This window comes from Falco peregrinus, chromosome 3, assembly GCF_023634155.1.
Source record: "Falco peregrinus isolate bFalPer1 chromosome 3, bFalPer1.pri, whole genome shotgun sequence".
Taxonomy (NCBI): domain Eukaryota; kingdom Metazoa; phylum Chordata; class Aves; order Falconiformes; family Falconidae; genus Falco; species Falco peregrinus.
The window spans coordinates 68,312,750-68,337,952 of record NC_073723.1 but is presented as its reverse complement, the minus strand read 5'-3'; the positions used below and the strand labels follow the sequence as shown (position 1 = coordinate 68,337,952).

Below are 25,203 nucleotides of genomic sequence, written 5' to 3'. Positions count from 1 at the left end.
CTTCCCTTCTCCTCACCCCCCGCGGCCCCAGCGGTGCGCTCCCCCCATCCCCCCCGCCGCCCTCCCCTCGCCCGGGCCGGGGGGGCCGGGGCGCGGCGCTGCGGGAGGCAGCTGCCGGCTGCCGCGGCCCTGCAGAGCCAGCTCCCGGGGCCAGTGGGGGACACTGCCCGTTCTGCGTTCTGGTCACCCACGCCTCCTTCTCTCTTGTTTTTCTCTGAGATAGTTTTAGCTTCTCTCAGTACTCTTATTATTAATATGTTTTCCCTGCTCTGCGCTCCCCCCTCCCTTCCCGCCCTGGCCACTAGCCCTCTGCAACCTCGTCAAAGGGATGGGCGTTTGGGGTGGCATGTAGCTGTTGAGGGAGATAAGCCTGGGGGAGCGAAAGGGAGAGATTTTGCTGTCGTCTGTGGGCTGATTGAAAGAGGCAATCATTGCATCTGCGGCCGGAGGATTAGCAGCTAAACTTTTATTGCTCCCTTTTGTGCGTGTGTGTCTGTGTGTGGATGTGTAAATGGAAAAGTCACCTCTCAAAGGGGGAAATCTTTTAAATTTCCCTTTGGCAGGTGCAGTTCAAGGAAGAACTCGTGAGCATTTTGTCTGATCCATGAACTGATTAGGGGAGGGGAAAAAGATCCCTCTCCCCTTACTCTTCCTTTCCCAGTTTTGAAATCCTTCTTTCCCCCGCACCGCCACCCTCCCGCCCTTCCCCTCCCCTTCCCCTGCACTGAATGAATGGAAGAGTCTCCAGGGTTTTCTTCTGCTTCTCGCCCCGGACTGGAGAAGTGAGGGGACATCTCTCTATCCTAATCCACCTCTGTCTCGCTCCGTCCATTACCGAGAGGATTTCAGACGGTGCAATGTGTTTTCAGCCTCTTGCCGCTGCTACCACTTGATATCATGCTTACGCGCAGAGAGACGGTTTTGCAAAAATGGATTTGTTCGATTTTAAAGGATTTCTTCTCTAATAAGGATCGCATTGCACACAAATATGACTAAATCCCCTATTTGGTAAATCTTTCTTTCCCCACCCCTCCTCTTTGGGTTCCCTCCCGCCCGCCCCCACTCCTTCAGAGGAGCAAGCACAGGGAGCTGATGACGGACCCATTAATCCCTTCTTCAATGCATCAAAAGAAGCCGAAGGGCTGGAAGTCGCTGGGCTCGGAGTCCTGCAGGAAATGCTTCGATCTGCTTTTGGTTTTGTATGAAACTGGTGACTAGGGGCTCGGCTCGGCTCGCCCCGCCGCCGCCTCCCGCCGGCACCTGGATGCGCGGGCCGCCGCCGCCTTGCCCGCCGCCGCGATGCAACGCTCATGGTGGTGCTGGTGATAGCTCGGGTGTGATGGGATTGAGCCGGCGGTGATTATTTGAAGGCGGTGAGGGAGAGCGAGTGAGAGGAAGGGCTGCTCCGCTCTGCTGTGTGTGGGCTTCAGGATATTTTTTTTTTCTTCTTCTTCTTTTCCTACTTCCATCCTCTCCCCGCCACTGGAAGTCCTCCCGTATCTAAATGGAATTAGTGGAGACCGAAGCCCCTTGTGTAAGGAACAGACATGACCCATGGGCGCAGCTTCTTTCACAGTGAGTATCTCCTCCTTCCCGCCGCCCCCCCGGCCGAGCTCCGCCGCCGCGCACGGGCTCCTGCCCTCCGCTGCCTCCACAACTAGCGCAACGGGACGCCCAGACCTCCGCGGGGCGGGGGCGAGCTGCCCCCCAGCACACACAACACCCCCTTCCCCACCACTCTGCGGTGCAGCGGAGGGGAGCCGCTGTCTGTTCGGCGCTGCGGGGCGGGGGGGGTACGCTCCTGCGGACTGGAGGTTTTCACCTGGGCGCGACGCATCTGATTGCTTTCGGCGTGCCGGGGGAGAGAGGGGAGACGGCTCCCACCGCCCGCGGCGGTGCGGTGCAGCCCCCAGACGGGGCTCGAACCGGCGGCAGACGGGCGAGGGGGCGCGGGGCAGTGCCGAGCGCCGCGGCGGCGGGGAGGCACCATGGGCGCGGACTCCGGAGGGCTGCGGGGCGGGGGCGGCTCCCTCGGGCGAAATCCTCGAGGAGCAGCAGGGAGGAACTGAAATGTAACAATTACTCGTCGAAGACCCACAGGGGCTTCAGGCTGCGTGGATGAGACCGCCTCTCCCGCCTCAGTTTTGCTGAGGGTCCGCTCTGCTGAAGGGCTTGACTGGCCACAGTTCCTCCAGCACCTCTCTGTGCCCACACCTGTAAAGCAGCAGCGCTATGGCCAGGCATTGCTGGTCCAACAACTCTTTTGCTAGGCTAAGCCATGTCTATGCCAAATCACAGCCTCCAAAAAGCTGTCTGGCCAAGAGATAAATCTCTTAATGTACAGCTTGTAACGGAAACTGCACAGATCCAAAAAGATGCAGACGCGTAATCAGAGTGGCACTAGAAAGCACGATTATAATTATACCCATGATTAGGTGGGAAAGGGGGAGGAGGAAAGCAGAATGCAACAAGAAATTTGGTGGAAACTTCTTTAAAATAATTCCCAAACCCAGATAATCACAATATTGTTGCTGTACTGTTAAACCTTCCCAAGTGACAGTTTTCAGCGAGTGAAGATTGGTCTCTTTGGGGTCTTTTTTTGTTTCTTCTTCTCTGTGAGAAGCACTGTTCTTTTCCTGTAGCTTGAGAAAGCAAAAAGGCAAGGGGTCAGAGAATAAATTGGTCTGTCCTGGCTGCTTAAATAGAAATTGTTGTGTTCTCTTTTCCCATAAAGTCCATAATTTTAAGTATTTTCTGGCATTATACAGGTTTTGGTGATGCTGGTGTTAATGCCACTAAATCAAGAGGCTTTCTCTCTCTTTTTTTTTTTTTTTTTTTTTTTTTTTTAAAATACGGGAGAGCACTTAAGCTATCCTTAATCTATCCGAATGTTAGGTATGGTATGTCCAGAAAGACTTAGTCTTTTAGTCTCTTCTTGTCTATTACATTTTATTTTCAACACTATTTTTACTCATTAATAATTGATACTGGCATGATGATATGTAAGTACAGCTCCCTGCTTTGGAATAACATAGCTCTGTGACTTGGAAGCATCCTTTCTACCAGTTACAGCTGGAATCAAAAAGACCTGTGTTTTTTCTGTCATCTTGGTAATAGTATCTCTGCCACTTGGACCAACTCTTTTTGCTTCTCTGAACTTCAATTTTTACCATATAGGAAAAGAGGGGAGAGCCAATAGATAAAGGTACTTGAAAGGAACCTGTAAGAATCAGATATGAAATGTTGTTAATTGCCTAAGGAGAAACATTTCTGACATGGGGTTTGTTTGGCTGTTGTGCATCCTGTTCTAGCTTCCATAAATATGTGGGCAGAAAGAATGCCAGCAGCTGGCTCAATATTCTAACAGCGATCCACTTTACACTGTTGCAAAATTAGGTTTTGACTGGTGAGGATTACAAGCATAGATGCAGTATGTTCACTGCACGAAACACAGCTAAAGTAAACAAGTAACTTAGCAAATGGGCAAATCCTGTGTTGCCTTCAGATTCTGACACAGCTGGCAGGCAGTCCCAGCTACCATGTCTTTCCAGAATCCATCCCTAGCAAGGGTAAGGGAATGAATGGTTGGGTAGCATTCAGATCCAAGTAGAAGATGTAGTGTTCTCGCTGAATGCCCATGACACAGAAGAGTTTCAACTACCAGCTCTGCCAACATCCGTCTCTGTTAGCTGTGGGATTCAAAAAGACACAGGGGCTGTGAGCCTGACCAAGAGATAGTGAATATGCTGCCAAGCCTTCATTTTCCCAGAACTTCAGCCTTTCCCTGCTTAATAATGTAGCCATCATCCACGACTCAAACCCTCCATCACATATATGACATGACACATAGAGATGTCAATGCCACCAGAATGGAAATATGGATATATGGAGACTGGCTTCCTTTGGGATAAATATTGCACACAGTTTGCAGTACAGAAACCAAAAATGATGAAAGCACCATCTTTGAAAAGACCATTTAGGTAGCTAGTTACTGGCCTGTGGTGACTTTTGATGTCTCTTGGGCATAAGAAAAGGAAAGTGTGCCATTCGATTACATTTGTTAAAGATTGCAAGTCCATCAGTCCCTTATCGTAGTCAACAATACAAATCACAGCTGATCAATCCAAAATACTCAGAATAAACATGCAACTTCATCTCCACTTTAACTTCAGCGCTTTAACTGGCACTATGTCCAGGCTTAATGCCAAACTAGCTGGGGTCAAACCCCTGAGCAGTCCAAGAAAATGGTCGATATGTTCTGTTATGCTCTTGCTATCCCACCTTCTCCAATACCCAAAGAAGATAGGGGCGATGACAAGAAAAGGCACTGATCAGTGCATGACTTCTTCATCAGGTACCTAGCTAGTCACTTTGATCTTCCAAATCAGTCTCATTATGACTGGTGTGTTTGCCTCTTAGCCTTTATTAGTTAAAATGTTATATTTGGAAACTCCCAGAAACATAGGAGCTATCACCAGGTTGAAGTTCACCTCAGAAACATCACATTCATTCTCAAGAGGCATAGCTATCCTGTTGAGGTTGGAGATAGGAGATTTCTATTTGTAAACTGCGCTGCAGATTCACTGCAGCACAAAGCAACATCCTCTTGACAAGTCAAACAAACTAGATTAATGAGACTGTTAAGTACACACAATAATTTACTCCACTGGGGATTTTCAAATGCTTTGATGGATGTGAAGAACCCAACCCCTCATTTCTTTCATACTCCCAGTACTCATTTTCAAATTTTATTATGCCATAGCAAGAGACATTAGTGAGTCCAGTTGCACTGAAACTTAGCAGGCCTTTGTCTCCCTTTGTTAAAATCAGCCATTTTTCTATTACTAGCCCAAGCTATGAATATATAAATAAATATTGCTAATTTTTTTTCCTCTAACATTAAAAAAAAAGAAAAGAATGGGAGAGAAACATCAGTGCCTGGAGATTTTGTTTTAAACCCCAAAGATCTCCTCTTTGTTTGGATACATTTACAAAGATAAATACTTATAAGGACAAATGACAAAGAAACTTGTTTATACAAAATGTGCAATTGAAAGATGCAAATAAATGTTAAACTTTTGTTTTTACAGTAATTCTATTTAATTTGTATTCTTCTAAGATAGTTGTTTACAGTTGATTTGATTACAGGCACTGTGATATCTAATGCATATTTCTCTTTCAGTTGTAGCAAGTCTAATCATCCTACATTTGTCTGGGGCAACCAAAAAAGGAGCAGGTATGTAAACTTCAGATTTTTTTTCAGACATGATATTAGAATCCGAAGTATGAATTTTAGTTATTAATTTAGTTCTTGAAATTTTTAGTAGTTCACCTACTTCCAGTGTCTGTCCTTTGTTCATTTGTTTTGAGTATTAGTGTGCCTGTACACACACAAAAATCCAGTGGTGCTTTTTTTTAACAAGTTAGCGACCTGATCCACAGCTAGATCTAAAAGACAGCCTGACTCTAACTAAAGACTGTAAAACACCCCCGCTTTAAAATTGGGAAGTCCAGTTTGGGAAAAGAACTATCTACACGTAAGATCTTTTTGCTTGTTGAAGTAGAATTCCAAATCTGAAATTGCATATCATGGGTGCATTTGTGCAGGGTGGGGATAGAAAGAGGTTCTTAAATGCCCTGGATGCGAAGTGTGATGAGAGCCAAGTAGAGAGAGTTGCTAAGCACAGTGGGTGTCAGATCTTGTGACTGAAAGCTCAGTCCCTGCAGGATGGAATTCATTTCAGGAAATTAGGATCTGTGTCATACTTAGCTTGGATAAAGACCAGAAAGAAAAATAAATGCTTGCAGAGCATAAGGCAGGCCTCAGGTAGTTAAAATCATCCTTGGGAGATGCCTATCTCCCTCCACTGATCATAAAAGGGAGTCTCGGACAACTTGGCCCTACACATCAGAGGCTTAAGTTAGATGGAACACTCCTTGGATATAGATACATCATTCAGAGCAGCATTCACACAGACATCTGTGTGACATCTAGAATCTACTAGCCTTCCTTTTAATACCAGCCTAAGTTTTTTTCCCTCGGAAGAATCCATCTTATTTTAGCTTACTTGTTAAAGCCTGATGCCCAGGAAGTGATCTTTCCTGTTCTTCAGCCTGAATAGTCACACCTTTGCCTCCAGGCTCTGCCACTGTGCAGAAAGGAGTGCAAGAGTTTCAGGGCTGGGAAGAAAGCAAATAAGAAGGCCTGACTCTGCTTTATGATGATTAACCTAGAAGGAGGAAAGTTCTGGGCTGTGACTCCTGGCCTCAGAGTGATTTATTAATTTTACAGCAAACAGCAAGATAAAAATAATCATAGCATCATAAAATCATGTAGGTTGGAAAAGACCTTTGAGATCACCAAGTCCAACTGTTAACCCAGGACTCCCAAGTCCACCAATAAACCAAGTCATTAAGCACCACATCTACAGGTTTTTTAAATACCTCCAGGGATGGTGAATCCACCACTTCCCTGGGCAGCCTGTTTCAATGTTTCATCACCCTTTCAATGAATAATTTTTTCCTAATATCCAGTCTAAACCTCCCCTGGAATAACCTGAGGCCATCTCTTCTTGTCCTGTTGCTTGTTATCTAGGAGAAGGACCTACCTCCACCTGCCTACAGCCTCCTTTCAGGCTGTAGAGAGCAAAAAGGTCCCCCCTTAGTCTCCTCCTCTCCAGACTAAACAACTCCAGTTGCCTCAGCCGCTGCTCATAAGAATTGTGCTCCAGATCCTTCACCAGCTTCACTGCCCTTCTCTGGACACGCTCCAGCACCTCAATTTCTCTCTTGAAGCGAAGGGCCCAAAACTTAACACAACATTCAAGGTGCAGCCTCACCAGTGCCAAGTACAGGGGGACAAGCACTTCCCTTGCCTTGCTGGCCACACTTTCAGATACAAGCCAGGATATTGGCCTTCTTGGCCACCTGGGCACACTGCTGGCTCATGTTCAGCCAGCTGTCCACCCCCACCCCCAGGCCCTTTCCGCCCAGGCAGCTTTCCAGGCACTCTTCACCAGGCCTGTAGCACTGTGTGGGGTTGTTGTGACTCAAGTGCAGGACTCGATACTTCTTGTTGAACCTCATACAATTGGCCCCAGCCCATCGGTCCAGTCTTCCAGATCCCTCTGCAGAGCCTTCCTGCCCTCCAGCAGATCAACACTTCTGCCCAGCTTGGTGTCATCTGCAAACTTACTGACGGTGCACTTGATCCCTTCATCTAGACCATCAATAAAGATCTTAAATAGAACTGACCTATGAACCAGAATCAAAGAATTCCCCCATCTATCTCTTTCTGGTGAATACAGGGTCAAGTTGTTGCAAATTTTAAACAGTTTCTGTATTCTAACATAATTCTGCAGTTTTTTTCCTGATTTTTCCACTCTGATAGATTACTGTATTATGGCATGTAGGTTGCTGATACAGCACATGCTTGAGCCTTTTTGACATGTACGATGGGGAAACTCATGTCTCCCATTTCTTAAGCATGTGCTTTCCCTACAAGGTTATTATTTAAAGAACAATATAATTATGTCTTCTCCTATATATCCAAGCCTCTTCTCTGCTTTGAAAAAAGGTTTTCAGTAAGAATTATATGTTTGTACCCCTAAAGAACAGCCTCATTTTCCCCCAGGTCAGTGATCACACTCTTAGTCTCAACAGAAAAAAGCTGAGGTCACTTATAGAAAGGACTGTTTTATTCTGTAAGAGAGTTCTATGTGTCATAGTGACATAACAATTTGTAAGCTAATTATATAATGCTTGATGTAATCATTTCACAGAAAAGCAAACTACTTCCGAAGGACAGAAACCAGTGCAGTGTGGAACTTGGACAAAATATGCAGAAGGAGGCATATTCACTTCTCCCAATTACCCCAACAAGTATCCTCCTGACAGAGAGTGCGTCTACATTATAGAAGGTGACCAGCTGAAGAATCTTTATATTCTATCATGAACTGTAAAAAAAATAAATAAATTATTATCTGTGAAGAGTAGTTAAAGCCTATATGATCATGATAAATCTTTTCAAGATATAAGATTTAGAGAAGCTTTATACTTGCACTTTTTTTTTTTTAATGTAAAAACTTTGTGGAGCAAACCAAGTAATACTAGAAAATACTTGATTTATTTCCTGACATGACTCATAAATTAGTTCAGGTGGTAAGTATGCATGAGTCACTTAATAATAAACACGGTATAATTTATTTCTGGATATTCAGAGAATGAACATAACCTAAAATACTGTAACATGACAGAAGAAAGAATATTTTAAAATGAGTGAAAGACACAGTTTTTAATGAGTAGACAGTTTCAGGCTTGGAGGTGATGTAAGAAGGGCTAGAGGTGTATTACTAGCAGGTTACGCAGTTTCTTTTCATCAGTCTTAGCACAATGGATGCTGAAGAGATTGTTGTAAAAATGAATCTGTGGAAAGTAATAGAGATCAGATATTGTCAGAGCTGAGTAGTAGAAAAGATTAATCAAGTACAAAATGGTAAGTCACTGGAACCAAGAATATTCATTCATGAGTTGTGAACACATGCAGAATACAGCAATGATGCTGCTTCCGTCCATTCTTGGTTGGAAAGAATTAATAACTACAAATGATGGAGCCAGGAGTTATAGAAATATTTATTATATTAAAGATGCAGGTAGTACCAATAGAGATTTCCAAAGCTGTATAGCTGATTCAAATTAAGTTAGCTGCTTTAGAACCACCTACCAGGCTCTATTAGAAACTAATCTGTCTTTCCCAGTCTGGTGTTGAGTTACTACAAGAAATATATATCATAAAAACCTTCCAGGGAAATGATGGATAGTAAATGTGGTATGTACTGTTTAGGAAAAAAAACCCCACAGCAAAATGACTGAAATCTCTGAATTTGACTTTAGTGCTAGGTAACCTCACTGAAGTCAGAAGAGGTGTTTATAAATCATATAATATAATAATAAACAAGCCCTTTAAAGAAAATTTATGCTTGTCCAGTGTTCCCACTTGATTGCAAAATTTAAGCAGATGTACGGTAAACATCTAAGTTCTTTCATAGTTTAGTAACTGGTTTTAAATAAAGCAAAATTAAAAATAAGAATAGGTTCAATATGTACTACTTAGTTTTGTATTTTTTGTTACACTTAGGTTGCTAGATCCAGGTCTTTTACATCTATTGATCAAATTATCTTTCTAACACGCCTGTGAAGCCAGGAAGTAAGCCTATTTTATCTTCAAGGATCTGAAACACAGATATGTGTTTTATCATTAAAGAGAAAGAGTGTGGGGGAAAAAAAAATCCCCAACATTTTTGTAAACCCTAGTCCAGTATCTTGGGCCGTAAGGTGTTCTTCTTACTAAGAAGGTGCCTGAAAGCCCTTTATTGGAAAGATTTTTGTCTTTTTTATAGTAATTAAGTACTTAAAAGTGACAAAATACATGGTTGAAATAACCCTATTTAGAAGAGGTCAAACTGGAAATTCTAAGAATGATTTAGGCATGAAAGATTTAATCAATCAACTTCTATGATAAAGATGAAATTCCACGTTGAGAAGTCTGGAGCAATTTATAGTTAAAAAAGTAATCCTAAATCAGTAGACATCTTGTTATATTTTAAGGGAAAAATCAATCTGGCAAAAAACACTTGCACATAATTTCTTATGGCACTGATATTTTATGCTTCCTGCCCAGCCATAATCAACAGTTTGGATTACAACTGGGTATTTTAAAACCCATGATAATAGCAGCTCTATCAGTATATAATTTGATGAGAACTGTGCATATTGCACACCTTCCATCCTGATCTCCCCATGTCTATTTCTATCTTCTGAAAAGATCAGGTATAGTCATGTGTGAAAACTGTCACAAAAATAAACAGAGATGTAGTAAAAAGTCTGAGAAATTATATTTTTGGAAGTGGCTGTTTTCAAGCAAGGCAAAGGAGAAACACTGAAGCACAACAAAAATTTTGTAATTACGGTCAATTATTTTTCCATATTTATACTTTTTACAACATATAAAATGGCAGGAAATGATAAAGAAGGCTAGAACATAAAAACTTTTCCCCATATCTGTTATATCCTGTGGAACTCATTGGCATAAGGTACTGAAGTAAACGACTGAAAAAAAAAAAAAGAAAATAAAAGAAAAGGATTGTTTTAATAGCAATATCTTTGAGGAAAGATAATCTATGGAGTGGATAATCCTTGCTAACCCAGGACATAAATATCCATTCAAGTTTAGAGGAAGAAAGAAACATCTCCATATGCATCTTATTCCTGTATTTATTACTGAGATTCCGATATGCTTCTGGCTGTTGTTGAATACCAAGTACTAGGGGGACTCGATACGATCTGTAATAGCATTCCCACATTGCTATCTCCCCTTTATATGTCTGAGAGAGTTCAGCATACCAGGATTGTTTATACCATACTGACAACTGTATGATGTAGGTTAAATACCTATATGAATCACCAGATTCCTTCTTGCCTACTCGCTTTTTTTATTTTATTTTTTGCTATCACACACAATCTAGGGCAAATTCTGATGGCTTTGCCCAAGCACAATTCCTACTGACTTTAGCAGACTTGAGTGAGGACTCCAGCATGTAGTGTGTTGTAATAAAATTGCATTTCGTCTTACAATACAATATTTACCCCACATTGTAGCTCATCTTGAATATATGCAAGCTTTTTATCATTTCAAAATTACTTTGGTAAGTAAAGTAAAGGAGCTGGCAAAAATTGCCATGATCATAGACTGTGCGTTTCTAAGAGAGAAGAGGATTTCTGACTGCAGAGGCTTCTATCCTAGCAGTCAAAGCCATAAGCAGATCAAACAGCTAGAAGTTTCTTTTTTCTTTTTTTTTTTCCTTTCCTTCTATTTTAGTAGTAATGATAATTAACTATTGGAACAACTGGGAATTTTAAAGTCCATATTGGATGCCTTTCTAAAAGAAATCCTTTAGGTCATCCAAAGTCATGGACTCAGTACAAAAAATATTATGCTGTAGAGGAGCTTCTGGTGAATCCCATCTGCCTTTCAAAATGCATTGAGAATGTGTTCTTTTTTTGTTTGGTTTTTTTTTTTCTTTCAGTCTTATTTGGCATCTAGAAAACAGGAAATATCTGAGCGTACACATTATGTTCCCTGTTGGACTCAATTTCACCCTTATTTTGCATATTCATGACTCTGACCTGGCAAAATTCACAGCTGCCCAGAACAACCACAGCAGTAGCAGTGTTAGCTTTTGCCAGACTGCAGATAATTTGGCATGTGTGCTCCAAAGGGAAATTTGCACAGGAGATTTTGTAGGAGCAAAGGATTTGTTTGCCTTGAAAATATTTGGGGAGTGGGATAGTGCCACTTTACACAATATGTCTTAAGAATTGGTTTGGAAATCCTGTAAGTGAAATACTTTTAAGAATTTATCCATTCTTCAGTTTTTTAATAACTAAATGCTTATTTTTAAATACTGGTATGGACTAGAATTGCTTTACGGAGATCTGAGATAAATCTTCCACTTTATGTGTTTGTGGACATTTAGAGTTAGCCGTTTTGAGGGTTTTCCATGTTTTCACCAAAGACCATTAAACTCTTTAATCCGAGATATTTCACGAGTGTTAGAAAATGGTCACGTATCACTGTACGAAAAATCTCTACTCAAAGTCCTTCTGTATTTCACAGTGATTTTTCTGTTCAAAAAGTTTTCATCAAAACAAGAAAAAAATCTTTTAAAAGGAGGATATAAGTGTCTTTCTTATCAATAATAGCTGGACAACTAGAAAGACCAAGGATTATTGAAAACTATTAGTAATGTAGCAGCTCTGATAGATGGGGGTAGGTGTTGAGTTCAATTTCTCATTTCCATGCAGTCTGGTAAATTGAAACAGATTTTTTACTTAACTTCAGCTGTCAGTTATGCGGACTTAGAGGCTGATAAGAATTAAAACCCTTACTGTGTGTTTTTGCTGCTACTGTTCCACTGCAAGTTGGAACCCAATGCCCTTTTTTTATTGAACGTAAAATCTCAAGACAGTACTTGTTCAAGATAATTAGAAGAAAAATATGACAAGACATGCAAGCATTAAGTAGTCTTTCAGTGGTATTAAACATTTTTGAAGAAAGATAATTGGAAGCTAAATATGGCAGATTTTTAAGACTTGAAGTAAAATAATTTTATGAGACAGCTTCAGCTTCAATATATTTCATTCGGACTTGACAACAACTTTTCCTGACACTGTAGGCACAGAAAAAGATCTGAAAATGTGAATAGGCTTTACCTGTGAATAAGGATACCAGTGATGACCACTCCATCCCTCATTTCTGATTAGATGGCCAGATTCCAATCCAGTCTGGACTAGTTGAATATTCAGGGCTTTTTAGTTTGGTTTGGTTTTTTGTACCTACACATACACTATTATTAGTCATTACTCTGGATTTATTCTCACTGTATTTCTGTAAGTTTTACTGTGACCACACTTACGCAGACTTTGCTGCAAAAGCTGTGGCACAAGATGTGCATTTATGCAATATCTGCTTCTTTTAGCTTGTGGTTGGCAAAGAAACCCTTTTCTAAAGCCAGAGTATAAACTTGCAACAATACCTTTTTCACTAAAGGGAAGTTAAAGTTGGGAGTTTGAATTGTATGTTTTCATCCTTTATGGTTATTTCTAGGAAGATTTGAGTAATTTTGCTTCTTAGTAGTTTATTGCAAATAAAACATTTAACCTTAAAATATCATACAAGATGAAGCACAGAAGTGCATTTCAAAGCATGTGATGACAAGGTGCATGGATACACGTATAGCACCCCTTCTTCCCTTTGCCCAATCTTTTGTGATCAGTTACACAAACACAAAGCTTTTCTCAGGAGAGTTAGGAGAAAGGACCTCATCCTGTTTGGACTAGCTTGCAAAGCATGCTGGGACACAGGCAATACCTATACTAATACCCAGAACAGGTCAGGAAATGTTCACTTGCCTTAAGGCTGATAGGTACCATCACACATGTACAGATAACTTTTTTCACCTTCCCAGACAAGAGTACAGAAACAAATTACTTATGTGAATGGTCCTTGACTGGTGTGAGGCAGCGCATCATGCCTAAGAATGGGGTTTGGCAGGCCAAAATGATGCCAGAAGGTGATTTTAACATTTAAGGAGTATGAACGGTTAGTGGTCCAGCCCCCAAACTCATTCCCCAGCCTTGTTTTATTTAGCAGTATTGAATAAGTAAGAGATACAGTGCTAACAAATAGTCGATGCTCCATTCTTAAAGTGGAGCAGCCCCTACACATGGGAGCATTGGGGAAAGGCAAAAACTCTTTCCTGAGCACTCCTTGAGCTGATGTGATTCCCTCTGATCCTCTAGCAAGAACTGAGCTTCACCAGGAAAAGTCTCATCTTGACTGTTGAAAAATAAATAAAAGCAGAGAAGAGTAAACTATAGCAATAATCTGATCATAAGGCTAGTTTGCAATGTGAGATTCAGAGCTACATGGATGTTGTGGAAACCGTGCAGTTTTTTCTCAGACTGAGCTTTCACCAAGTCAATAGATACCCGACTCTGCAGTCCCTAGGTGAATGATGAGTAGTTCTCAACAAATGTATTTAAATGGAATAAGAGCATACAAACTATGATCCCAGATTGAAAGGTGCTGATTGCTTTCTTCTGTCCTAGTATTGCTTAGTTAAGTTTAAATTAATATCTGGTATAAATATGCAAAGCCAAGGGTAGAAACCTCTGAATAAAATTAATCAATGATATCTTCTAGTTATTCTGTGTTTTACTATAATCTAAAGGATCTATTTGGTATTCAAACCTCAGCAAGGGTAACATTAGTAAGGTCCTTACAAGCTTTATTACCTGCATTTAATTTTCCAAGGTTTTTTTCATACTTTCAAAGTAATTTCACTTCCATGGACTGTGAATTTGGTGCAATTATATGTAAAGTTTTAGGGTTTGATTTTTCTATTGGATTTCTATGGGCATAACAATGTCCTGTAAGCTGGTATAAATAGCAACAAGCCAATAGTCAGTATTTCCCTAAATGTTAATTTCTTCAAACTGAGAACAGTAGATAAGGTTTCTTTCTTATGTTCGATTAAATATTTAAATTAAAAATCACCCATTTATATTAAAATTGAAAGTAAAGCTATTAAACTTTCAGATATCGTGTTTATTAACTTACTTCTTCAATGCTTCTTACAAAATGATGCTGTATTTACTTACATGAAATAGTTGTAAATGGGATCTGACTGCATGCTTTTGTGTACAGTTTGTAAGATTTACCTAACATCATCTTATTTAGTTAATTTTAAATAGTGTCCCTTCTTACGTGAGTAATGAGCTCATTCCCAAAAGCTCCGATTAAAAATGTTTCAAAATATATAGAAGATGTGGGTCTGGTCGCACTAATAGTTTTCCTATTATTCCTGAGGAAAGAAATGGAAGGAGACCGCTGGAGTGGCAGCAGTTTTCACGTTAAGCTTACGCACTTGGCTTGGAGTTTGATCTTGCATATTTTCATGTGAAAAGAATGGTAACTCAGGCAAAGCTCATGGCAATTTCAACATCTTCTGTGTAAAGTGTAGGACACAGTCCCATGGGAGGCACAGCAGGCAGTGAGACAACAAACCCTTGTCTTAGCAGAAGGCTTTGTCAGCAAAAGACTGTATTGCACTGTGATCTAGGCACGGGAGGCATACATTTTTTGTTACGGATAGGATTAAGTGTAGGAACAGTGCATCCCAGGGATGCTACGTCTCTTAACATTTGTTGGCAAAACCATGATATTTTTTTTCCTCCTTTTAAGAGAATACTTTAGTTCAACCAGTAACTATTTTGCTTTATACAGGAGATGTGAGAGAATATTTGTTGTAGAGATCACTCTGACTGTGACTAGTGTTAGTATCTTTGAATAAAGATGTTTTTTATGTCTAATTAAGTGACCATTATAAAGGTCCTTCAAGGTTTTCATTAGAATATTGTTTGCTCTTAGTTAGACGTTATTTTTGCTTCATCCTTATCTAGTTTAAGTGACAATTCACTACACTTGTCCTTATGTTTCAAATGAGATTATAAGTAATTCTAAATATAAGCAGTTACGCTCAAGCTTGTCATTGACTGCAATATGTACAGGAACAGAATTTGTCCTTTCTATAGCACAGTTCTGATCTGTTCGTTTGTTTTTTTCATCTTTGTGAGCACTAGGTAAAAAAGTATTCTGATTAACATTCCCACCCAACAATAAGAAAACACTGGTTTTCTAGGTACAGAAGTTTCTTAGAAAAAAATTGTGTTTGAACAAATTGTTCCTAAAGTGTATTTTGCTTTACATCATAGATATCTCTCTTAATTTTGCTAAGAAGTGCTGTCTTAAGCACTTTTTAAAAGGAAAAGAATAGACAAGTAAGGTAATGGTGTAAAATGTGTAAGAATATAGATTTTCAAACAAGTTTTTATGCAAAACATTAAGATGCATACCAAAGTCATAAATTTGATTTTATTTAATTTTGGTTTAGGTTTGAGGGTTCTTGGTTTAGAAAATAATGCAATAATTTTCTTTTCATCTTTAGCTGCACCTAGACAATGCATTGAACTACACTTTGATGAAAAATATTCCATAGAGCCTTCTTGGGAATGTAAATTTGACCATATTGAAGTACGAGATGGACCTTTTGGCTTTTCCCCAATCATTGGACGTTTCTGTGGACAGCAAAATCCACCTATGATAAAATCCAGTGGCAGATTCCTATGGATTAAATTTTTTGCTGATGGTGAGCTGGAATCTATGGGGTTTTCTGCTCGGTATAATTTTACACCTGGTGAGTACAAACCATCACACTTTTTGATAGAAAAATCTTAGCATAGTAGCTTTGCTAATGATGTATAATTGTGCTGTTGAATAATATGTTTAACTGGGACTATGTTTATTATTAAGGAAAGTAATAACAGATAGGAAAATGATAGAAGGTACAGATATATCTTTTGCATAGCATAAGTAAGACTTATTCAAGGAAGAAATTTTCAGTACAGTTTTGTCCAAGATGCATATATTCAGCCTCTGCAGTTTTTAAAATAATTGTTTTCAATCTAATTCTATTGTAGAAAATAATACAGAATGTTTCATAGGAAGTTATGCATTTTATGCTTGATTGTTACCCTGTGCTGCTTTTCTTTCAAAATGATCATTGATAAAGTATTCTAATAAAAAACTGTACTTATCTCAGAAATTTCCATCATTGCTTTTCCACTTCACCAATCATATCCCAGGTGAGGAGTGGAATAGTTCTCCCTTTTTGATAAAGCAAACTATTACAAGTATTGCCAGAGGAAGTGTGAGGTTCAAATAGTAAAATATATTAAAAAAATTCCTAAAAAAGATGTTGTAACTATACAATTATTCCTTGTCACTTTTTAAACTTAGTTCACCAACTAAAACAAAATTAATAATTATACTTTCCATTAATTCCCCTCCTCACACACACTTATTAACAAAATATTGCTGATTTTAAATTTCAGTTTTAGCTGCAGCTACACTGTCTTGCCCTGCACTGCTGGATTTGACGTAGTTCTGTACCTTCTTATGTATTGGGTGATGAGTCATACCTTAATATAGCTCTCTCTAAAGCACTGTAATTATTATGTAATTTTGTCAATTAGGTCACTATTGTTTCAGCTAAATTGTTGTGTTAGGTAGAGCAATATTCTTTAGAATATCTGCTAAAATTAACAGGTCCCAAGTTGTGCTTGCTTAATTATTCCAGTAGTATCATAGGAGATAGCAGGAATATTTGAATGTTCCTCTATGCGGTTTTCTTCCCTAATGCAAGGAAAATAGTTATAAAATTACCCAGCGTATTTCACTTTTCTTTTAAGTCAAAGATACTGTCTTGCAAAGGATAAACATATTTAGAAGGTTTAAACAGCAACAGAACACAGAAGAATTTCTGTAGCAAATAACCTGATATCCATATATATGTCTATTGTAAATGCAAAGACAATGAAGTATTACTGTATCCACACATATTTGTCTGTGAACAGTGAGTTAAATGTATATCTCTCATTTACCATGGCTCTGTGGGCTTTTGCCATTTTCCTCCCACCTCCACCAAAAGTTCTTTGCTTTAGATTTCATGTCCATCTTGTTTCAAAAGGTTATGTATTATGGTTGAAAAGATGTTCATAGCACAATCTGCAGCTTATTCTGTCTAAAAAACTCTCAAGTGAAAAGCAGTTTCAAGGACTATGTTTTATCTTCGTTCTTTTTCTACTGATGTAAGGTGAAATTCTGCACAGAGATCAATGCTGGTAAATTGTTATAGCAGCATAAATTATTCCGGACTTCAAATGGAATAGCTATGTCTTTTCTTTTTTCTTTCTTTCCTTTTTTTTTTTCCTCCTCTTTTCCTCCATGGATTTCAATAGGAAGCGCTATAAATGATAGAAGTTTTCTAGGAATATTGGCCAAACTGAGAATAAGATTAAGCCGACAAGTGCAAAACAGCACTGCTGCCTCCTTGATCACCATAACAGGAAGCAGTTCTCATTCCGCTTGGTTACTTTACCAGTTATTTATTTTTTAGGCATGGATAAGGCTTGACATTTTGAGATCAGTTGTCCAAATGCAAGCAGTGGGAGGGGTCACTGTCAACTTATCAAAAAGAGTGATGGCTTTCAAGAGTGTATAAAAGAGTAGCATAGAGAGGAATTGCCTCCATATATTACCACTTAAACGATCTAGATCCATCTTGGGTACTGACAACTTATGAAAATAAATTATGAACAAAGGAGAGATCAGAAGAAAAAAATCAGCTTACCTGTCTTTAAAGATCCTCAAGAAAATGATCTGAGACAAAGACTTGTTTGGAAACTATTGGTGTCTAGAGCAGCTGGACACTCAGGGAAGATGAAGTTTGTTGCACCCATCACTATGGGCACAAGCAGCACACTCTGCCTAACTGCAGCCTGCATAGGAGACTTTCTCCATTACAAGGAGGTGGCAAGCACAGCAGAGCTATGTCTTTAGTACCAGCAATCTTTGATGTTCCCCACTTGTGTGGTCCCCACCCACTCCTGACATGTTGCTCGGCTGCCACTTTTGCATTTGATATCTCGATAGGGGCTCTGGATTGTTGATAAAGACAAACGTGATGTTGAATGTATGGGTGTGTGGCAAGATTTTTAAAAAAATAAGTAAGTAAATTTGACTAAATTGGAGCTGCAACTATTTATTAGTATTTGAATAGTACCTAGAGAAGTAGGCAAAGAAATTATTTACTGTGTCTCCAAGGTGTACAAAAACAGTTAGCTGGATGAAGTTGAAAACAATATCAGTTAGGGTATCAGGAAAAATACTCCAATTAAGATCTATTAGTCTGTGTAAATGGAAAGAACCCTGTCATCTGAACCATTTTAAAAGCAGTTTGGATGAAGTCCTAAAAAAAGAAATTATTTAGAACAATCCTAAGGAACAGACTAATATTTTGTAATTACTATAACTTTTCTGTTTAATGATTTCTTTGACTCCTTGGTGTTGAAATGGTTGGAATGTCATCCACCAAGGCCAAAGCCCAGTGGCACCAAGACCAAAGCCCAGTAGAGTCTCAACAGTCTCTCAACAGGTTGGGGCTCCAGGCATCTTGAAACAAACACAAATCTCTTGCCATAAACTCTGTTCCATTTAAAGAGATATTTTTTTCAGAGCACTTTTCAGCACTCTAAAAAGTGCAGTCTTGCAGAAGAAACAACTTTAATGACAAATCCAGAACTACACACAAAAACAACATAAACACACCCAATAAGTGGAAAAACTACTGAAAATTTGGCATAAAGTTCCTTGGTAAGGGGATAATTTAGGATTTCATTTTTGTAATTTTATGAGTTATAAGGTAAAGCAAGATGTGATTGGATGAAGATGTACGTATGGTGTAAGGATCAACTACTTTGCGTATCAAAACTCTGTGTTAAGGGGAGAAGTTGCCTTTTCCTTTTGTATTATTACAGCTGAATACCAGTAATAACCAGACCCAACCTGCATGTAAAATAAATTTTCAACCATATTGTACATGAGAGTTGAGAAGAAAAATAAAACATATTTACTCTTTATGTACTATTTTAATTTATTTTTTTATTGTTAAATGCTAATGAACTGCACCATTTCTAAATGGAACTATTTGAACCTATGAAACCTTCATAGATTTATATAAGCATTTTAATGTCTTTATGCAAATCTCATATAAAAGAAATAATGTATCAGACTACAGTATTTTCAGGTTGCTCTGCTTCATTTTGAATGCAAATATGATTGATGAAGGAAAGCCACACCAGACAAGTCACATGATGAATCTTTCTTGCTCGTGTTTCAGCATTCTTTGGGCCATTGAAAGGCCTATGCTTGAAATTTCTTTTCACATCTCTGGGTCCTCAGACTCAATCTGTTACCCTCATTTTTCCTAAAATGTTATGTCTCAAGAGGATTTTTTGAAATGGTGTTGAGTCACTGTTTTGTGTAGAAAAAGTCAAGTATTACTTCAAGGGGACTTACTCTTGACAATCATTCGTTAAAATGAGTCAATTTTTTAGTGTAGACAGGGATTCAAACAGAGAGAGGATATGTTTATTTGAGCTTTCTTAGTCAGCTAGAATAATCAGATTTCTCTTTATCCTGGTCCCTGATTTTGCAGGACAGTGGCTTAAGATAGCACATCATTACTTTCAGTTCCTTCACTTAGTAGAAGCCATCTGTGTTTTTATTTAGCCTCATTAATATAAAGGTCAGTCAGTAATGTTTTCTGTTCAGCTGCCTGATAATGGAAAAAGATAAAGCCCTTTATATTCTTATGTTCTGAAAAGTGGAGTGTAAACCACTGTCTAATCAGAATAACAGTACTTTTACATCCACATTGCAGTAGTACAAGTAGCTGTGGAATGTCAGAGTAATAGAATAATAACATCATTAATCTGAAGACAACAACCCAGATTCTTTCTGATTGGGGAATTTCTATATTTTATGGGCTGGTGAAAAATTTAATGTGAATTTATTAAATTAAATCACAGTTCTGAAGAATGTAGATAAGATTTTGTCAAATCATTTTGCCATCTAACGTCCATGTCTTGCCTTGTGTATATTTAAGAAAGGGGTATTTCCTAGGCATCTGGGACAGCTGAATACTTGTGGGAGCTTGCTCACTTGCTTTTCTAAATTTATTTATTTATTTTCCTGTTCTCTTCTGAACTTGTTCTGGTTGTTTCTAAGTTAACATCAGCAACAACAACTTTTAACCAACTTGTAATCCAGTTAAATTTTTTGTGAAACAATAATCTCAGAACCAAGCAAATTTGAATGAGTCAATCTTTTTCCTTAGGGATCGGAGTTGATTTGAAATTATGAGAAATTACTCATTATAACTAGTCATTTACACTTTTGAGTCAGAACCCTCTCATATTTTTTTTTTTTAAATGTGATTTATTTTATTTGTTGAGATATCTACCCTCAGCACTTCAGATCATTATAAGCAGTCTTCTTGAGCTATGACATTTTAATGTCTTCATACAAGTGCACAGTCGGGCACTTCATTGCTGTTTACAATGTATTAGGGCATCTGGTCTTGTGAATGAGGAGTTTCACTGTAATGTCTAGGATGATACATTTAGATGTTACATTGAAAATCGTGATCAGCTACATGAATATTGTCTTTTCAAGGGGATTTGATTTGTATTGTGCTGTTCTATAGATTCTATTAACTTACAGGAACCACAGGATTAGTCCCAGAGTATTTCAGTACAATAAATCTGAGAATGTAATGGGATAATATGTTTATTTTAAATGTCAAGTGAAAAAAAATTCCTTATGTGGAGCAAATTAGTATCTAAAAAATCTCATGGGATTCTCAGGTCCCATATTACCTCTTGTGATCACATACTTATATTTTTCTTTCTACAATACCTGAAAGGCAACTACAGAACTCCCTGGTTTAGAAATCCCTGCAAGCTGGGAGTATCATACTACTAAAAGAAAGAATTTGAACCCTTGGTTCCTACCCTGGTGATGTTTGCTGTAAAAATAAGGGCAATAGAAAGATAAAATATAGTTTTAAGTATTCTAACATTGGAGGAAAGAGAGAAAAAAAAAAAAAGGAGCTGCATAAACTAGGGATATTAGAGTTGCATTTGCATTGACTGTGTATGTATATTGGAGTGAAAGGGTTTCCCAAATCATGTAGTGTTACCTCTCACACCGGGACTGCAAAGAGCCAGTTTCCAACTCATAGAGTAAATGTTTAAATCCATATCCCTCTATTGGTAGATCTTAAGAGACTTTCAGAGTTGACTTTATTTGGGCATTTTCTGCTTCAGCCGTTTTTATGGAGGACCTGTTCCAGGACACACATTATTAGGAATGTTCTTTTGATTTCTTACCTAAAATCATTCAGAGCCAGCTTATCTCTTTGCCTTCTTATACCAACATTACTTGTTAGCTTTGAAGCCTCTTTTCTCACCAGGACTATACGCCACCATGTAACGAACTTGGGATAGTAGTCATGTGTTATGTCAGTTTCCTTGTCTGCAAAAGCCAAATCCTTGTACTGTCTTTTTATGCCATAGGCTCTTTGTTTCCCCTGATATCAGTACCACCCCTCCTCTCTCCAAGAATCTCTTCTCTGTATCCATTCCACAAGTTGAACACAGACTTCTAGAGGAGGTTTACTAGGATATTGTACTGCAGTACAGGTACAAATAATTATTTTCTACCTCCACAGGAAATACTTCTCTTGGTATGTAGGTGATCTCACCAATAAAGGTGATTATGCTGTTGCATTGCTAAATATTATTTAAAGAGGAAGCACCACATTTCTCTGACAAACGTCTATCTTTTCACAAGCACCTGGGAGGAATCTTTAGCAAACTTAGATGTGCACTCAAGAATGATACTAGGGACCCAACATTTTTAGATTAATATGTTGAGTCTGGCTGAGCTCCACAACAGCTCTCCCAGTGCTGTGCTTGCACTGGTGGCTGGAAAGGTGGTGATAACACACCAGTGCCCTGACTGCTCCTGAGCAGTGCTCACACGGCATCAAGGCTGCCTCTCCAACCTCCCCCCCTCCTCTCACCAGCAGGCTGGGGGTGGGCAAGATCTTGGAAGGGGACATAGCCAGGACAGCTGACGCAAAGTGACTGATGGGATATTCCATACCATATGATATTCTGCTCAGATATAAAAGCTAAGAGAAAGGAGGAGGAAGTGGGGGCATTTATTATTTTCAGCATTTGTCTTCAGGAGTAACCACTGGGTGTACTGAATCCCCGCTTACTGGGAAGTGGCTGAACATCACCTGCTGGTGGGAAGTAGAGAAAAACATCCTTTGTTTTTCTTCAATTATGCATGCATGACTTTTGCTATTGCTTCATTAAACTGCCTATATCTTGACCAAAAAGGGATTTTTTTTCCATCTTATTTTCTCCCTTCTCCCTGTTCTGGTGAGGAGGGTACTGGTAGAGCAGCTTGTTGGGCACCTGGTGTCCAGCCAAGGTCACCCACCACAATTAAGTTGTGTTTTTACACGACCATTGTAATTGTTCTCAAAATAGTTTATATTATTACTTGTTACAGAACAATTAAAACTAAATCTTAGAGGCAGGAGACCTTTTTCCTTCAATATGGTCCTTATGCTCTTTCCCTTAAGGATACAGTTTTGGCTTTATGCAAATACTATACTGAATTATCTTAACTTTAGGTCTGATATAGAGTGATTACTCTTTGCTTTAAACGCTTGCAAAATGTGGAAAAAAACACTGAGTCCTGGGCATTCGTTTTCCCTATTAATCATTGATTTATCTGTAATGTTTATGCAGCACTTAGAAATGACAGAGCAGGGAAGATAATATGGAATTTGTACTGAACAGAAAGCCTGAGTCTTGCACAATTCTTTGGTAACAACTTGTTTACAATGAGTATTTTCACTACTAACATGCATATTCAGAATAGCACCTCCAAAATGTAAGTATCTTACTTGGTAGTTCTCATTCAAACATTTTAACACCTATTTCTTCAGGGAAAAAATGGGAAACCATGCCTTGTATGTAGTGAGTAAGGAGGTTTTGAATGCTCTTCAAAGTTGTTCCAGATCATTGGACTTCCCTATCAGGCAGATTTTCTAATAGCTTGTACTGGGATGCACTACTGGCCAATTGTTGTGGCCTCATCCTGGCAACACCGTTGTCTGTAATAGTTTGTCTTAGTGACCTTGGCAATGTGCATGTCTGCAGAGATTCTGATGACATTGAAGCAATTCTTTTTCTTTACTTATCTACTCCTTAAGCCGTTGAGTTTTCATCTTCATGTATTGTATCTACAGGTTTCCATATAGCAAATAAATCTTGACAATCACCTCAGTGCTTTTGTCTGATCAGCATGACTGTGGCCCTTGTTTAGGCAGAGAAACTATTTTTTATTCTAGCCACAGCACTGCTAGGCTGATTCTTTAGCTGTCCATATAGTAAATTAAGTTTTACATTAGATACAAACCCCATGTCTATAGCTCTTTTCAGTCACTCTTATTTGTTAATCTGATATTTGCATATGTTCAGCTTCCTGTGTTAGTTGATTTTTTATCATCTGTTCATTTAATGAAGTAATTCTCAGTTATAGCAGCAATAAGTAAGGATCTCTACTGACATATTTAGATTTCCATAACTGATTTTTTTTCCCCTTGAATAGTGCTTCTAGCTAATTCTCCTTACAGGAATGCAGAAAAACCCTTGTTAGAAAGCTCCCAGTTTTCTGTAACTAATAAAAAGTGTTCTTGCCCAATAATTAGTAGCTCTGATTCTGCCACAGTAGTGTTTGGAAAAGTCAGTCATGTTCATGTTTGTAGAATTAAGTATTTTTGCAATGCTTAGCAAATTAGTAAATGTGTCAAATTCAAAATATATCCTCTCTCAGCCTTTGTTCTGTATAGTCATCAACTGCTCAACAACAGTTCATTTTCTGAGGGTAGTATTCGTATTTTTTGTAAAGACATCAATCCAGAGAGTCTCTTGCTTACCAATACTGAGGTGGATGTTACTGAATATTGTTTTGTATATTTGTAGTTCTAGTAGGTGCATGTTGTCACCTTAATACATCTCCTGTGATATTGATGGCTATGACCAATGTTGATTTGTTTACTGTCTGTTAAGAAATGCAGGCTACATAATTCATCTCAGATACCTCTTTTGAGCTTCTTTGCTGGTCAGGTCCAAAAGTAAGATCATGTTTCCATCAACGCTGATAGAAATTTTGTCCTAACTATTTTGTAAATAAACTTTTCACTGGCTTGTTAGAGTATCTATGCCTTTGATCTGTTTTCTTTTTCTCTCATATTATGTAATATCAAGAAGCCTGTAATCTTTAGTATCATACTGCTCTCATGGAGTAGACAGATACTATCATGATTAGTCTTTCCCATGTAAGAAAAAGAAATACAAAGATTTCTGTGAGAGGTAGATATCATCTGTATGTAGTCAATATATGTAGCGCGAGACACAAACCTTGTGGAAAATCAAGACCTTGCATCAAGCCTCTGAACACCTGGACTTCCTGCTATCTGTTTTTCCCCTTTCTTTCACTCTTTCTCTGTACGTTTATAACCTACCTCAAGTTAATGAAAAGCTCCTGTTACAATATATAACTATAACTTATACAGACATAAGGAGTTATGAACAAACCTCATCCCAGCAATGTTGACTGATGTTATGTATACAATAAATGCAGATATGTTATCCTAAAAATGATCATGACAAATTGAGGAAGCAAGAAGTTGAATTTTTAGGTCAATTCTTAAAAGAATCAAAACTTTAAGATATGAAAATCTATAATGAAGAGATGGATAACGCTAATAATGTGTTCATGCAAGAGTCATCTGCTTATTGTGAGTGTTGTTTAATGTTTGTGAATGATGAATATTGATTAAAGGGGGTTTTCCCCATATAATATTAATTCACATTATGTAGAGATATTCCTTTAAAATCTTGTCGGTAGCATATTCTTCTGGCCAATGGTGTAAGGTTGACAAAAATTTCAGCCATCAAATACAGGATGTCACAAGTGCCTGACATACCTATTTAAAGTTTCAGAATTCGCTAGCCTCCTATGGTCTGTTTCTATAATGCCAGATGTATCACAGTATCTTGTAGATGCTTTATTAGTTTGGTTTGAAATAAATACAA

At 38.6% G+C, this 25,203-nt stretch overlaps 1 protein-coding gene across 3 annotated transcripts in view; it reads left to right on the top strand.

The window, feature by feature from the left end:
• Positions 1–415: 415 nt before the first annotated feature.
• NETO1 (neuropilin and tolloid like 1) overlaps positions 416–25,203 on the top strand; it is a 74,831-nt gene continuing 50,043 nt past the window's right edge. For all 3 annotated transcript variants that reach the window (XM_027781753.2, XM_027781749.2, XM_005233865.3), the window contains exons 1-4: positions 416–1,575; positions 5,183–5,236; positions 7,782–7,919; positions 15,567–15,815. In XM_027781753.2, the coding sequence (XP_027637554.1) occupies positions 1,548–1,575; positions 5,183–5,236; positions 7,782–7,919; positions 15,567–15,815 (469 nt within the window). In that variant the 5' untranslated portion in view covers positions 416–1,547. The remainder of the gene's footprint in view (positions 1,576–5,182; positions 5,237–7,781; positions 7,920–15,566; positions 15,816–25,203) is intronic.